General features: G+C 43.3%; 1 protein-coding gene across 1 annotated transcript in view; it reads right to left on the bottom strand.

Moving 5' to 3' along the window:
* The window catches only part of LOC124555252 (aminopeptidase M1-C-like), a 476,812-nt gene that overhangs the window by 200,351 nt on the left and 260,912 nt on the right, over window positions 1-15,549 (bottom strand). Inside the window, exon 3 of the mRNA XM_047129117.1 lies at window positions 196-401. Within this exon, the coding sequence (XP_046985073.1) occupies window positions 196-401 (206 nt within the window). The remainder of the gene's footprint in view (window positions 1-195; window positions 402-15,549) is intronic.

The raw sequence follows: 15,549 nt of genomic DNA on the forward strand, positions 1-15,549 counted from the left end.
GGTGTCATGTTTACCACTACTGAACTATTCTGAAAGTGGCAGTTAAATAGTCAGAAAACGACGTCAAAACACGTTGTGACACAAATTTACAGTATTACATTTCAATCCTGAATCAAATTATTCTATGGCTCCATGAGGCATTTCATCTGAATACTTACAATCAAACTGCAGTCAAGTAGTAAGTTTACGCCGTACCTAATGTCGCCCGTGGTCTCATCCCTGAAGAACGTCTTGGCGATGCCGCGATTGTCGTTCCTGAGGTGTCCCGTGTAGGAGATGGTCAGCACGTACTGGTGGCCCTTCTCCAGGCTCGAGTTCAGCCCCGCCACAACTTGCTGCGTTTCTTCCTCCACTTTCACGTACGTCACATTCAGCAGCTTCCGTGTCACCGCGTCTCTCACCTGCGCGAAACATCGGTTACAAAATATATTTTTACAACAGATTCCCTTAACAATAATATAATACAATTCTGCGCACACAAATATAGCAAAATATAAACATCCAACACTAACTTCACACGAATACAGATGTTTCCTTTAATGAGTGTGACACGTGTAGTATGTGGTATTTTATACGAAAGGTTGGTTCGATATAGCCAGTATGAGTGTGGACTTTAACCGCTGAAACTTCTCCAGGAATCGTTCCAGCATTTGCTTGAAATGATTTAGGCAAACCACAAGAAAATCAAATTAATCAGGCCGGCGTGGAATTATAGCGACTGTACCCATTTAACTTAATAATGGAGAAGTGGAAATATCTCTGTATTAAAGTTTTCTCGTCTGTAGAAAATTTAATAAATTACTCATTTATTAGTGGCAGAATTATGGATGCCGACAGTGACAAAAATAATGAAACCTATAGAGCTGTTGTATAAACCGCAAGCGAGGAAAGAGAGATGTACTCGTACTAACTGAGAGTGCAGTGACCGTGAAATTTCTTCTTGTAAGGGTGACACAGAACTTCCCTGGTACTCCTCCTGCCGTGGTGTCCCGCAGAAAAACCCAATATAGCATCAAGTGGTCTCCCGATGGTACATGACGGGTCGTTTCAATATCTGGGGGTTGTCTCGCGGAAAAGACTACATGATTAAAACGATTAAAATGCTTGACCCATGCTTCTAACAGGTTGGTTTGAAGTATTGCTTTTCTTTGATATTGAGAGAGTCACTTGTCTTGGCTCCCACGCTCCAATCGTGGCCTCTTCTCTAGCAAGGTCCGGGAAGCTACAACGTGAAAAGAAGGTGCTGTTAGTAATACTCCGTTCTAATGTTATGCCCCGCTTAGGGAATCAGCGTAATGAAAAGTGAACGATAGAAGCGAGCAGTCACTGCGTATTTCGCGAGGAATCGTCGGACAAGTGAAGAGTTATCTCCTAACAACTGAGAGCACAAGTTGCAGTCTGCTGCAGATCATCGCTCAGGTCGTCACCACCAGCGTGTAACGCCTGAAATCTGAGACCATTCTCGATTCATTCTGGAGTCTGGCCGAAGTGGTGATGACATAGCCTCACTCTTGGGGTCTCAGAAAAGTTGTAGATTTGCAGCATCGCTTTAGAACTGATCAGGGCCGTCTGATCTGGACCCGAGTGGAGGATCCACGGTAAACGAGACGCTTCATCGGTTCCGTAACAAGCTCGGCTGTAGAATTATTGACCTGCGCTACTGGATGGATACATGTCAGGCCACCATGGATAGGTGTGTGTAAATATATGGAAAATTGACACTAGGGAAGATAAGTACTTGTGGAACGAAAGTATTTTTAGTTAGGTGCAACTCCGATACCCACTGTATAAAAAATAATTATTTGTCAACTGCTGCAGTATTCGGCGCAAAGCTGCAAAACATAGTCTCATCTAGAAATGAGCCATCCCAGCAAAGTACTGAGCAGAGAGTTGGTTGACACCCAAACTAGAGAGTTGGGAAATTTATAACATGTGGAACTTATATTGTAAATATAGGTTATACTCCTCTGTAGATGGAATGTTCATAGCAATCAATAGAATTACTATGTCTAGCAAGGACGAAAATGAATCTGACTGCGAACTTCTACGAACAAGCGTAAACAGGGCAGGTGAACTTAGATTATAAACCAAATGCTTCTACCGACCGCTAAATTCAGACGTATCACTCGCAGTGTTATACTAACATAGCATGAACATGCCCACAGCATGCGATAGTAGTAGGTGGTAACTTTAACCTGCTTCGTATCCAGTGGGAAAACTTCTCACAGACTGTACAGCGAACTAATGTTGACAACATTGTAATACACCTGCTTCTAACTTGTTGACAGCTCACATACAACAAAAATAAAGGAGACTGACAATAATATGGAAATACCAAAAACAAAACACAGTACCATGCCTAAAGCAGTGTAGGCAAACCTTTGGCATTCGAAAAACCTCCCAGTCGTCTCGGAATGGATAAATAATCGTCCTGTATGGTTTTCAAGGAAATCTTATACCATTCTTCCTGCAAATGGTGGCACGTTCAGGTAACGATGATAGAGGTGGATACCGATCGTGCACACTTATCTCCAGAGTAGACCACCAAGGCTAAATAATATAGTGGTCAGGTGATAGTGATGGCAAAGGGAAACTTGACAATTAGTACTCGTGCTCGCAAAACCCGTCCTGGACGAAGCGAGCTGTGTGAACAGGGAGCCTTGTCGTCTTGGAACACAGTATCATCACTTGGGAACAACCATTGTACCACGGGATGGATCTGATCAGCGAAAATGGCTACATAATCCTCGGCAGTAATACGACCATATTTCACTCTTGGAATATACACTGAAGCGCCAAAGAAACTGGTATAGGCATGCGTATTCAAATACAATGATATGTACACAGACAGAATATGGCGCTGCGATCGGCAACGCCTATATAGGACAACAAGTGTCTGGCTCACTTGTTAGACCGGTTACTGCTGCTACAATCGACGACTGAAGAGAATCGTTCAAGGTGACAGAAGTGCATCCCTTCCGCAAATTGCTGGAGATTTCAGTGTTGGTCTATCAACAAGTGTCAGCGCGCGAACTATTCAACGATACATCATCGATGTGGGCTTTCGTAACCGAAGGTCCATTTGTGTATCCTTGATGACTGCACGACACATCAACACTGACATTTGACTGTTGATGGCTCGAAACGTTTTGCTTGGTTGGACAAGTCTCGACTGAAATTGTATCAAACAGCTGGGCGTGTACAGGTATGGAGACAACCCCATGAATTCATGGACCCTGTATGTCAGCAGGGGACTGCTCAAGCTTTTGGAGGCTCTGCAGTGGTGTGGGGCGTGTGCAGCTGAAGTGACATGGGATCCCTGGTACGTCTAGATACGACTCTGACAAATGGTTCAAATGGCTCTGAGCACTATGGGACTTAACTGCTGAGGTCATCAGTCCCCTAGAACTTAGAACTAATTAAACCTAACTAACCTAAGGACATCACACACATCCATGCCCGAGGCAGGATTTGAACCTGCGACCGTAGCGGTCACTCGGTTCCAGACTGTAGCGCCTAGAACCGCACGGCCACTCCGGCCGGCCGACTCTGACAGATGAGACGTAAGCATCCTGTCTGATCACCTGCATCCATTCATGTCCATCGTGCATTCCGACGGACTTGGGCAATTCCAGCAGGACAGTGCGACACCTCACACGTGCTACAGTGTGGCTCCAGGAACACTCTTCTGAGTTTAAACACTTCTACTAGCCACCAAACTCCCCAGACATGAACATTATTGAACATACCTGGGATACCTTGTGACATGCAGTTCAGAAGAGATCTCCACGTCCTCGTACTCTTGCGGATTTATGGACAGCCCTGCAGGATTACTGGTGTCAGTTCCCTCCAGCACTACTTCAGACATTAGTCGAGTCCATGCCGCGTCGTGTTGCGGCACTTCTGCTTGATCGCGGGGGCCTTACACGATATCAGGCAGGTGTACCAGGTTCTTTGGCTCTTCAGTGTAAATTCTGCCAAAAGTTTAAAACATTATGCAAAAAGACTCAACTCACCAAATGACACTGTTTCATTCTTCCATAGTCCAGATTTTATGGTTTCGGCACCACGTTTTTTCTGTTACGGGCATTTGCATAATTGATAAGTGCTTTTGGAATTCCAACTCGCCCTGCAAATTCCAGCTTATGGAGCTCCCTTCGTGAGTGCGGCATTCAGTTCTGGAGTGACTTTTGCACCTGTCCTGTCCTTTGCCGTCAAAATCTTCTCCAATGACTGTCTGTCACTATCACTCAACAGACACTTCCATCCGCATTGTGACTTAGCGGGTGAGGTTTCTCCGCTTTCTGTGTATGCGTTGTAAACCTCCGATACTGTGTTTTTTGAGACACCAAAATCTTCGACTCCTTTGGTTACAGCAGCACTGACCATACAAGCAACAAAAATCTTTCCCCATTCGAATTCACTTTGCCCTGACTTAATGCACTCACGACTACACAGAACACTTTTCTGAGAGCAACTGACACTTTCAGCGAATTGAGGACATTGCACAGGTGCCATTCATGATCAAATACAGCAACGCAACCTGGAGTCTTGGGTAGCATCTGAATTTATATTCAAGCATGCATTTCTCGTAGTGTTTCCTTATTTTTGTCCACATTCTGTACGTTACTCCTGTAACGTATTACCTGTGTGCGCCTGTATGCTTGTCCTGTACGTTGTTGTGAACGTCAGAACCAGTTTTCTGTATCTGGGGACACAGGTCTTTGCCCGGACAGGAAACGATAGGCTTTTCTTTCCCGAATCCTTCTAACTGGGCAGTGATCATAGTCTACTTGGTGGCTTATGGGTCTGTGATTTTTTATGGCGGCAGGTGTTCAGCAGCCCCTCTTGGAATGAAACGGAGAAGTTATGTCTGGAAACAACACCTCCCGGACAAGTGCTGTCAGTCGGAGCAGGAAATAACCAACTGATATACCTATATTCGGCTCCTGAGGCGGAACTGTAGAAATGCCACGGAGTAAAATGGTTTTATGAAGCACTTTTGAGAGATTGCGAAATCGTGAGTTGGACGGTAGCACTCAGAGGTCTAAGACGCAGGCCGTGTATCCTGTGAGGTAAATTCGGGGCATTTTAAGTGTCGCTTGTCTGAAGACTGAAACGAGCGATCCCTCGTGATCACTAAAGTTGTTCTGTCTGCAAGGAAAGCCTTGAAAAAGTTCCTAAGTGATTAACTATGTGCTGACGTAAAAATTCTGATTGAGTCTCTTCCTGTCATCTGGAAGATTGTCAGGTCTGGTAGTCTATTTGTAAAACATGTGCATGGAAACCGAGAGGTATCGGGATCGGATCCCAGCAAGTAGAAGGATAATGGTCGTATGAGTAGATATTCTATTAAAATGATTAACGCCCAGAATAGTACCGAAGAAATGCAGACTGCTATGGACAACAAAAAACAGAATAACCCAGGAAATGCACAAAATGTTATGGTCAACAGCAGCAACGAGGATAGCTCAAAAATATGCAATTTATGTAATATTAAAAAGACTTTAGATTGTTTTGCATGAAATCATGGAATGATACTATCAATTTGTAGAGACTGTAGAAAATTAAGAAGGTCAGAAAATTAAAAAAAAATATTACTCCAACCCCAAATAGATTACACAAATCTAGATTTTTGCTGTGGTATCATTCCCAGTTTTCTAGCGGATTACATAGACAGAACTATCCAGAAGACTAAAACAGTACCAATAAATTGGTGACTCAGTGGATGAACCTCTTCACTTTTTGTTTGAAGATGAAGTGAATACAAGCGCTAGCAAGGCCACGCGAGTGAACAACCACCAGCGAACAAATGCCAGTAAGTGCACGTCAGTGAGCAAGCGCCAGCGAGCGCCTCTTTTTTCGAAGGTGAAGCGAAAACAAGTGTGAGCAAGTGAACACACCTTGGTGTGAGTGAGCAATTGTCAGTGAATGCACGTCAGTGAACACATGCCTGTGAACGCACGCCACTGAGCGCACCTTAGTGCGAGTTCTCATAGCAAGCTCTAGTTGGCGAACTATTTCTCTCTTTCTTTGAAGAGGAAGCGAATTTGAGCACCAATCCATGGTGACCGCGAATGTATGCCAGTGAGTGAACCTCTTTATTTGTCTTCAGAGAGAAATCATGCAAGTGGTGCTAGGGAGCAAGCACAGCATGCGCACACCAGTGAACAAACTTCAGTGATTGAGCCTATTCAGTGAAGCGAATTCAAGTGACCTGAGTGGTGCTAGTGCTGCAAAGAGTGAATTCATGAGCAAACGTCAGTGGATGAACTTCTTTCTCTTTCTTTGGTGATGGAACCCGTGATCAAGGGTACCATTCACGGAGAAGTGGATAAACTACAGAGCTTGACTCTCTTCCATCGAAGACAAAGCAGGTGAACACATGTCACACCAGTGAACACACACCAGTAAACGTGCACCAGTGAATGAATCTCTGTCTCTGTGTTTGAAGATGGAGAAAGTGAGTGAACCTCAGCGAATGAAACTCTTCGGTGTTGGAGTGAATCTGAGTGTACTCGAGCAAGCGTCAGTGAACGAACAAATCTCTTCACTCTTTCTTCTTCGTAAAACACAAGCAGGTGCGCCATGAAGCGGTGCCAGTGAACGCACACCAGTTACTGAACCTCTGTCTCTGTCTTTGAAGATGAAGCGAATGTGAATGTACAGATGAAGTCAGTCTCCTTCAACTTCCGCCAGCGAGCGAACATCAGTGACAGCACACAAGAATGTTGATGAAGTCATCTTGTGCCACTTCTGTCTCTGTCTTCGAAGATTGGGCAAAGTGAACACAAGCCAATGCTCTTCCTTCGATGTTGAAGTGAACCCAATCACACCACAATGTGACTTCAGTGAACGAACGTCTGTGAGTGGGCCAAGCGCGTTGAGCCAGTGAACGAACTTCTGTCTCTGTCTTCGAAGATGAAATCAATTCAAAAAAGTGGAGCCATTGGCGTGAATGTGCCACGCTATGCCAGTGAGGGTACCTTAGACTCTGGCTTCAGCGATGAAGTCAGTGAAGAGCATCGCTCTCAAAGAAACTGAATGAATTTCAGAGAGCAAGCATTAGTGGATTAACCTCTTCAAAGATGAAGCGAATGCAAGTGAACACTCCTTAGCGCACCTTAGTGCACATGCCTCAAGGTCCAGCATCTGCAGTATTTTTTGCTGAATTTGCAGAGGTCAGATAATTGACCTTTGCATTTTTGGCTAAGTTTCTCGCTGTCAGCAGTTTGATCACGCCACCGGCCGCTGTCAGGTTTTGTGTTGAATTTGCAGAGGTCAAATAACCGAACTTTGGATTGTGTGCCAAGTTGCTCTCTTCTAGTGAGTTAGCCACATCACTGGAGTCTGTCAAATTTTGTGCCGAATTTGCAAGTACTAAATCTCTAGCGCTTGGATTGTTGGCCAAGTTGTTCTCTTTCAATTGGCTGGTCACGCAATAGGCGTCCGTCGCAATTTTGTGCTGAATTTACATGGATCAAATAATTGACCTTTGCATTGTCGGCAAAGTTGCTCTCTTCTAGCGAGTTGACTGCAGACGTCAGTTCTCTGATGCTTGAGTTGGTGCGACCAAGTATTGAAGATTCTAGTCCTGGAATGCCATACAAAAAAGCAAGGATGTCGTTCGTGATGAGGACGTTCTTCTATTCATACAGAGGCACCCAGATGTCGGGAAACCATTGGCCCTTGTTCAAGTCGTAGTTCCTCTCTCGGATGAAGTCAAAGATGGAGAGCGTCGGCCCATGACTCGCATCGCTAGTGTTGCTCGAGTCTTCTTCAGTTGCAGTGACAGTGTCGATGAGTCTTGCTCGTTCACGACGATAGTCTTGCTTACATCTTCTGCAGCTGCAGCGACAGTGGCGCTAGAGTCTTCAGTCGCAGTGATGGTGTTGCTTACATCTTCTTCAGTCGCAGAGTCAGCAATGTTGACATTTGATACAAAGATTTTTCACTTGATGCACGAAAAAGCACAGAATTGTGGCGATATGTTGGTTCATTCACGCAACGAAGCATGTGCGCCCCAGGGGATGGTTCGTCTTGCAGTCACGTACAATTCTTGCGAAATTTCAGAGGACAAATTTTTGACTCCTGCGATATAGCTCAAAAATGTTCATCGTTCGTGTGCCACGAGGTGGAACCTCTTGCATTGCTTCATTCACGCAAGAATGCATGCGCGCCCTCTCAAGGTTGCATTCTCTTGAAGACAGCACATGCAACCGTGTTCAATTCTTGCAAAATTCAGACGCGGGAATCTTCCACGCTTACAATTCAGTAAAAAACGTTAGAGCATTAGATTCAAGGTCAATGTCGATGCGACGAGAGTCTCTTGCGTTGGTTCGTTCATGCGTGAATTCATATGTGCCCTGAGGAGGAAGGTCTCGTAACAATGAATGAATGATACCACAAAAAATGAATGATACCACAACATAAAACCTAGATTTGTGTAATCTATTTGAGGTTAGAATAACATTTTTTTATTTTTTGACCTTCTTAATTTTCAGCAGTCTCTACAAACTGATAGTATCTTTACATGATTTCTTGCAAAACAGTCCAGAGTCTTTTTAACATTACATAAATTGCATATTTTTGAGCTATCCTCATTGCTGCAATTGTCCATACCATTTTGTGCATTTTCTAGGTTATTCTGTTTTTTGTTGCCCATAGCAGTCTGCATTTCTTCCATACTATTCTGGGCGTTAGTCATTTTAATAGAATATCTACTCAGATGATCGTTATTTAAACATTTTTTACAAATTGATCTAGGTCTACCTAATTTCTTCCCATATTCTGTAACACTTTTTACTGTGTCACATTTAGAGCACTTTTTTAGTATCCGTCCCATATCGTCTGTACTATTAAATATGTTACTATTCTTATTTTTTTTGTTTGAATAATATCTATTAAGTCGATCCTTATTTATACACTGTTTAGAAATCGATCTTGGTTTATCTAGCTTTATTCTGCAATGTCTTTCACTACACAACATTTAGTACATTTCTTTAGAGGCTACTCTATGTTCTCCATTTAATACATATAAAAAATATATAGGCTGTTGTCCGCTTTTTGCTGTCGTAATTTTTTCATCAATCTCCATTTACTCAATTTTATTCTTTCACCTATGTTGTCCATTTTTTTTTTGTCCTCGTTTTTTCATCAGTCTCCATTTACTCATTTTCATTCATTCACCTATGTTGTCCATTTCTAGCTGTTCTCATTTCTTTATGAATACACAGAAAACTACAATGGATCTGTGTGCAACTTTCAAAAAAATGGTTCAAATGGCTCTGAGCACTATGGGACTCAACTGCTGAGGTCATTAGTCCCCTAGAACTTAGAACTAGTTAGACCTAACTAACCTAAGGACATCACAAACATCCATGCTCGAGGCAGAATTCGAACCTGCGGCCGTAGCGGTGTGCAACTTTAAATGATAAAATTCCGAATGATACACTTACGTATGTGGTACTGCATGGTAAAAGGAATTTGACAAATGATTCGCAACACATAATTCTGATTGAAAATTTTTAATTTTTACTTCTTCGCGAAGTGTCGGCAGTCGCTGACCGCTACATGCGCGAGAAATCACACAGCTCTTGCCCATACGAGATTGCTAACTCCAATGGCCTCTAGAGGAAACAGCCAGCTGTTATAAGGTAGCTGGCACGGTTTTCAGATAACTAGCCATGCCTCCTTATCTCTGTCTCGACCTCAGCTACACTTGTCTTGCAGCAGCTGAGCAAGCTCTCAGTAGATACCTCTGACTGCAGAAAATTAATATTACGATAATTTCACTATTTCTGAACCGATTTTGATGATTTAAAGTTTGACGTGAAACTAATTAAACAGTTTCCTATAGTTTATAAGTGATTAAAATCGATTTTAATGATCGTTATATACTTGGAAACTTTTTTCTCTCGTACCAACTTTGTCACTCAAATACCAACTATATATGTAATCTTCAAGCCTCTTTAGTCTGTTAAACCTCGTAACTGAGTATGTAGCCAAAATGGTTTTGGCCATTATCTCACGGAGTCATCAAGCGTCAGTGGTTTGTGGAGAGCTAGCCATTTGACAGAGCATTTCCTATCCTCGCTTCTGTACGACTTATCGCCATCCATGGGCGGGTCTGAGACCTGTCTGGCGTGTTTAAGCCCGAAATAATGGAGCACTCTGTTAACTCAGAGGCGGGTCTCTGTGATGCGCTGACATACAGAAGGAGAGGCCTGAAGCTCAGTGATCACTGAGTTGAAGGTGTTCGATAGGAAAAGTTTTGCAGTTTTTTTTCCCTCACGTTCACCTAGGACAATGAAGCATTTCCTCTTGTTCACTATTATTTTCTTACATTCACCAAATTTATTTTCTTACGTTCGCCAAGATGAGAAAGTGAGTGAGTTAGACCTGAATAGAGGGGCTGCGGGAGGGGGAGTAGAAGGATTTTGGGGGTTCTGTAAAAGTGGCTCAGTTTTTGGTGAACCCCAAGGGGACCCGAGAGGGGCGAGCCACAAAGTGAGCTACTGAGCCAGAACCCCCAAAATCCTTCTACTCCAGCAAGATCACGGAAATTAACAGTCTACATTTAATATAGCCTTCACCTGCCAACGATCGGAGGAGTCGTCAGGAATGCCACATGGTTCGAATTAACGTTGAAGTGTAGGTCCCCTTTGGGGTAGAGCGGAGCGTGTAAATGCATGAAGGTTTTTTTCAATTGAATTACTTACATCGGGCCATTGAGTCGGTAGGCAGACGCTTCTATCACATCACGAATGCAGTAGCTGGCTGGAGATGGTGTTCATTCACGCAAGAGAATCGTACGAGCATACTGTCGTCTGACCATTGAACAGACTCCCATATGGACGACATAGTAATAAGCATGACTGTGTGTAAAAAACAACTGAAAAAGTTGAAAACAAATAAATCACCATGTCCGGATGAAATCCCAATTCGATTTTACGTAGAGCACTGAATGGCATTTATCGTGAAACTCTCCTCCAGTGCAGAGTCACACACGGCTGGAAGAAAGCCAATGTGACTCTGTGTACAAGAAGGGAAAAAGAATGGATCAGAAAAATTGCAAACCAATATCTCTGACATCGGTTTGCTACATAATCGTTTGGACATATTCTCAGTTCGAACATAATAAATTTTCTTGTGACCGAGAAACTGATGATCACGAATCAGAACGGTCTTAGAAAGCATCGCTTGTGCTCAACTCAGCTTGCCCTTTTCTCATATGATATACCTCGAACTATGCATGAAGGGCATATGACACTGTGCTCCAATGCAGACGGTTAGTGAGGGTACAAGGATATGGAATAGGTTTCGAGATATGCGAGTGACTCGAAGACTTCTTAAGTAATAGAACCTAGTATGTTGTCCTCTATGACGAGTGTTCGTGAGAGACAAGGATATCGTCCAGAGTGCCCCAGGGAAGTGTGATAGGACCGCTATTTTCTATGAAAAATGGCTCTGAGCACTATGGGACTTAACTTCTGAGGTCATCAGTCCCCTGGAACTTAGAACTACTTAAACCTAACTAACCTAAGAACATCACACACATCCATGCCCGAGGCAGGATTCGAACCTGCGACCATAGCGGTCGCGCAGTTCCAGACTGTAGCGCCTAGAACCGCTCGGCCACCTCGACCGGCTTTTCTGTGAACACGAATGATCTGGAGAACAGGGTAAGCAGCAATCTGCTGCTGTTTGCTGATGATACTGTGGTGTATGGGAAGGTGTCGTCGCTGAGTGATTGTAGGAGGATAGAAGATGACTTAGAGAAAATGTTTAGTTGGTATGATGAATGGCAGCTAGCTCTAGATGTAGAAAAATGTAAGTTAATGCAGATAAGTAGGAAAAACAAATCCGTAATGTTCGGATACAACGTTGGTAGTATACTGCTTGACACAGCCATGTCGTTTAAATATCTGAGCGTAACGCTGCAAAGCGATATGAAATGGAACGAGCTCGTCAGGACTGTTGTAGGAAAGGCAAATGGTCAACTTCAGTTTTTTGGGAGAATTTTAGGAAAGTGTGGTTCATCTGTAAAGGAGACTGCACATAGGTCGCTGTTCTTGAGTACTGCTCAAGTGTTTCGGATCCGTACCAGGTCGGACAACGGAACACATCGAGGTAATTCAAAGGCGGGCTGCTTTATTCGTTACCGATAGTTAACAGCAGGTGTTGAGGAGACAACACCAGGTGTTGAGGAGATGCTTTGGGAACTCAAATGGGAATCCCTGGAGAGAAGGCGACGTTTTTTTCGAGGAACACTATTGAGAAAATTTAGATACCCGGCATTTGAAGCTGACTGCAGGACGATTCTACTGCCGCCAACATTTATTTCGCTTAAGGACCGCGACTATAAGATACGAGAAACTAGGGCTCATACGGAGACATATAAACAGTCGTTTTTCACTCGCTTTGTTTGCCAGTAGAACAAGAAAGGCGGAGGTGCCATTTCATGAGTGTGAGCTACTGTCTGTGAGGCAACGCAACCACAACGTTGGGGGGGTGCTTTACGTAAAATAAAATTCGCAAGCTCTGGTGTACACAGTGTGAATTAGTGGTTAATATTGTCGTTTTTGGAATATCCTTGAAATATCTTATGTTTGCGTATTCTGGAATATTCTGTGTTTGCATAAATACCAGTATCCTGGAATATTCGATGTTTGTGTAAATACCAGCATTCTGGAATATTTGATGATTGTATAAATAGCTGTCCTCTCCGCCCAGGAGTTCAGTTCTGCTCTGCCTGTACGTTGTTGTCAGTAATAAACATGCTTTCAGTTCGTCAGCAGGGATCTGTCCTAGAGAATAAGTCAGAAAAAACATATAGTCAGGGAATAAAATTACAGCACAGGGAAGGAAGCAGTAGTGCAAAGGCTTGAAGATCCCATGCTCGCCAAGCACGTACTCACAGAAGAGTTGTGAGTCTCCTGAAGAAGGGCTAAGTAGCGTAATAACGACCGTTGTTCTACTACACCACTCTGCTTGGGTGTGGATTATTAAGCCGTCTTTCAGTTGCATTTAGATGAATTCAATGTGGCTTTCTGGGTCCGTAATTCGACAACAGTTATAATTCAAGAACATGCGGAATAGTCACTGCGTCTAACTCTGCCATCTGCGCACTGCTTCTTCACTGATCTAACAAGTGCGTTGTGGAAACGTCTGTATCACTTTGCGAAAAACCCTATATGTGCTTCTCGTGACGTAGTGGGGTAGAGAGAATGTGAACTCGCATGGTCACTCTGCAGTTTGCAGACCCACCAAGGGGAGATATGCATCATCATATTCCAGCGACTTGCCTTCCTGCGTGCTTCTACATTCCACACATTCCCATCTCCATCTCCGTCCACCCTGTCAAACCCTCAGAACACAATTCATCCTTTAATACGGTTCTACTGCACCTGGATGTTGTAGACACAGTTAACAGTTGTTCTGAACCCACTACATTTAAAAATTAACATTAATTTTATACCATTTAAATACTAGTTTTAATGATTTGCGATTTTTCAGTCCCCTGCATCGTGCTAATCATGCAACAGAGAAAAAAATGAATAGGGCTCCTTTGTCATAAATGTGGGGGAAGAGGGCTTAATCGGGAAATAATATAACAACCGTACAGGATGACTAGGAATATATTTCTCCTCTAACAGTATGTATCAATTTATGTAGCTTCTTTCCATGTGCTTTTACTGTATAAGCGTCAGTAGCAACTCATATCTGAATTAATTCAATGATCCCATATCTGATGCTTTTTGTGGATAATAAACATCCCTAGGTATGTCTGCTCACAGCGTTGCACTGATTTATAATGCACACTTCAGAAGCGTCTGTGTAATTTTGTATATACATCACCCCGATTCCCAGAACTCCTGAAGGTAGACGTTGACTGTGGATATTGTATCACAGACGCAGTCCCCGTGACTGTTCAGGTATGTCACTAAACCCGCCCAAATATGTAAACAACCATGCATGAGCAGCGCCTATTAGACGGAGGGGGTCCGACAGCCGATCAGTTCCAATCATTCCGCCTGGAAGGAGGTACAGGGCTCGTGTTGTATGTAGTTCAACCATGCCTAGACGGTCAATACCGCGGTTCGATCGCGTCCGCATTGTTACTTTGTGCCAGGAAGGGCTCTCAACAAGGGAAGTGTCCAGGCGTCTCGGAGTGAACCAAAGCGATGTTGTTCGGACATGGAGGAGATACAGAGAGACAGGAACTGTCGATAACATGCCTCGCTCCGGCCGCCCAAGGGCTACTACTGCAGTGGATGACCGCTACCTACGGATTATGGCTCGGAGAACACTGACAGCAACGCTACCATGTTGAATAATGCTTTTCGTGCAGCCACAGGGCGTCGTGCTAAGACTCAAACTGTGCGAAATAGGCTACACACACACACACACACACACACACACACACACACAGAGAGAGAGAGAGAGAGAGAGAGAGAGAGAGCAGGGGGGAAGGTAACTCGCCAGCCCGCTCATCAGTTTGCATATACACAAGAGAAGCGTATGACAGCATTCCGACGACCTGTTTTACTTAATGGTTCAACACTCCCCTCCCACCCACCCTCCTCCGTCCGTCAGCTGAACACAATTTACCCCTAATACGGTTCTACTGCAGTTCTATGTGGTACACATATTTAATATTTGTTCTTCACTCACTTCATTTAAATATAAACATTTTTGTAGCATTAAAGTAGTGTTTTTAATAAATTTATTTTTGAGTAGGTTTAACGTATAGCTCAAGGCTAAGTTATTTTTAAAAAGCACTGACGTATGTAGTACTGGGATATGTTTTCACTAGAGGCTGTGGTTTCTGAGTATATTCACTCCCCGGTCCCCACGCTCACTCATCCCCGTCGCCCCACCAGACAGGACTTTCAGTATGTTGTTCATGGCACTGCCACGTACTACTGTACATAAAACTGCGACTACACACATTATTTCCTCTATTCGACCTTTGTTGGTCTCCGTTGACTAGGCAGTGTAGAGGAAAACGTCTCCCGCGTGGCAACACCTTAGACAAGGGCCCCTTCTTACATCTACGTGCCATTTTTTTTACAAAGAAAAGTTTAATACGGTCATGGTTTGCCATCAAACTAATTATAAAAGAAAATTTTGATACAGCATATCACTACTATTTCTTTGTGTATTTTGCGGATGTTTGGGCGTATGGCACTGCATCAGTGTATGCATATTTTAGGATTTGATAGAGTGTAGAAATTTGAGCTCTAATAATCGACGAAAGCAAAAACTACGTACATCCATATTAATACCCTTTATTTTCCACCACAAATAGACCTTTTATATAGTAATCTGGAGATAAACATTTTTAGTTGATGTAAATGAAAGAAAAATCAATGTAATTTCTGCTGTTGTAATTTCGATACCAAATAATTTATATTAGGTGCATACTTTGTAACTTTTAGCAGAATGTAAGCTGAACCTGAGTCATCTGACAAACGGTTTCTTAAGCAGTCTTTAATGTTATTCATTTCAGAAAATAATGACTCACAGTCGTAGGTGGTTGAAAAT

Source organism: Schistocerca americana, chromosome X (genome assembly GCF_021461395.2).
Source record: "Schistocerca americana isolate TAMUIC-IGC-003095 chromosome X, iqSchAmer2.1, whole genome shotgun sequence".
Taxonomy (NCBI): Eukaryota; Metazoa; Arthropoda; class Insecta; order Orthoptera; family Acrididae; genus Schistocerca; species Schistocerca americana.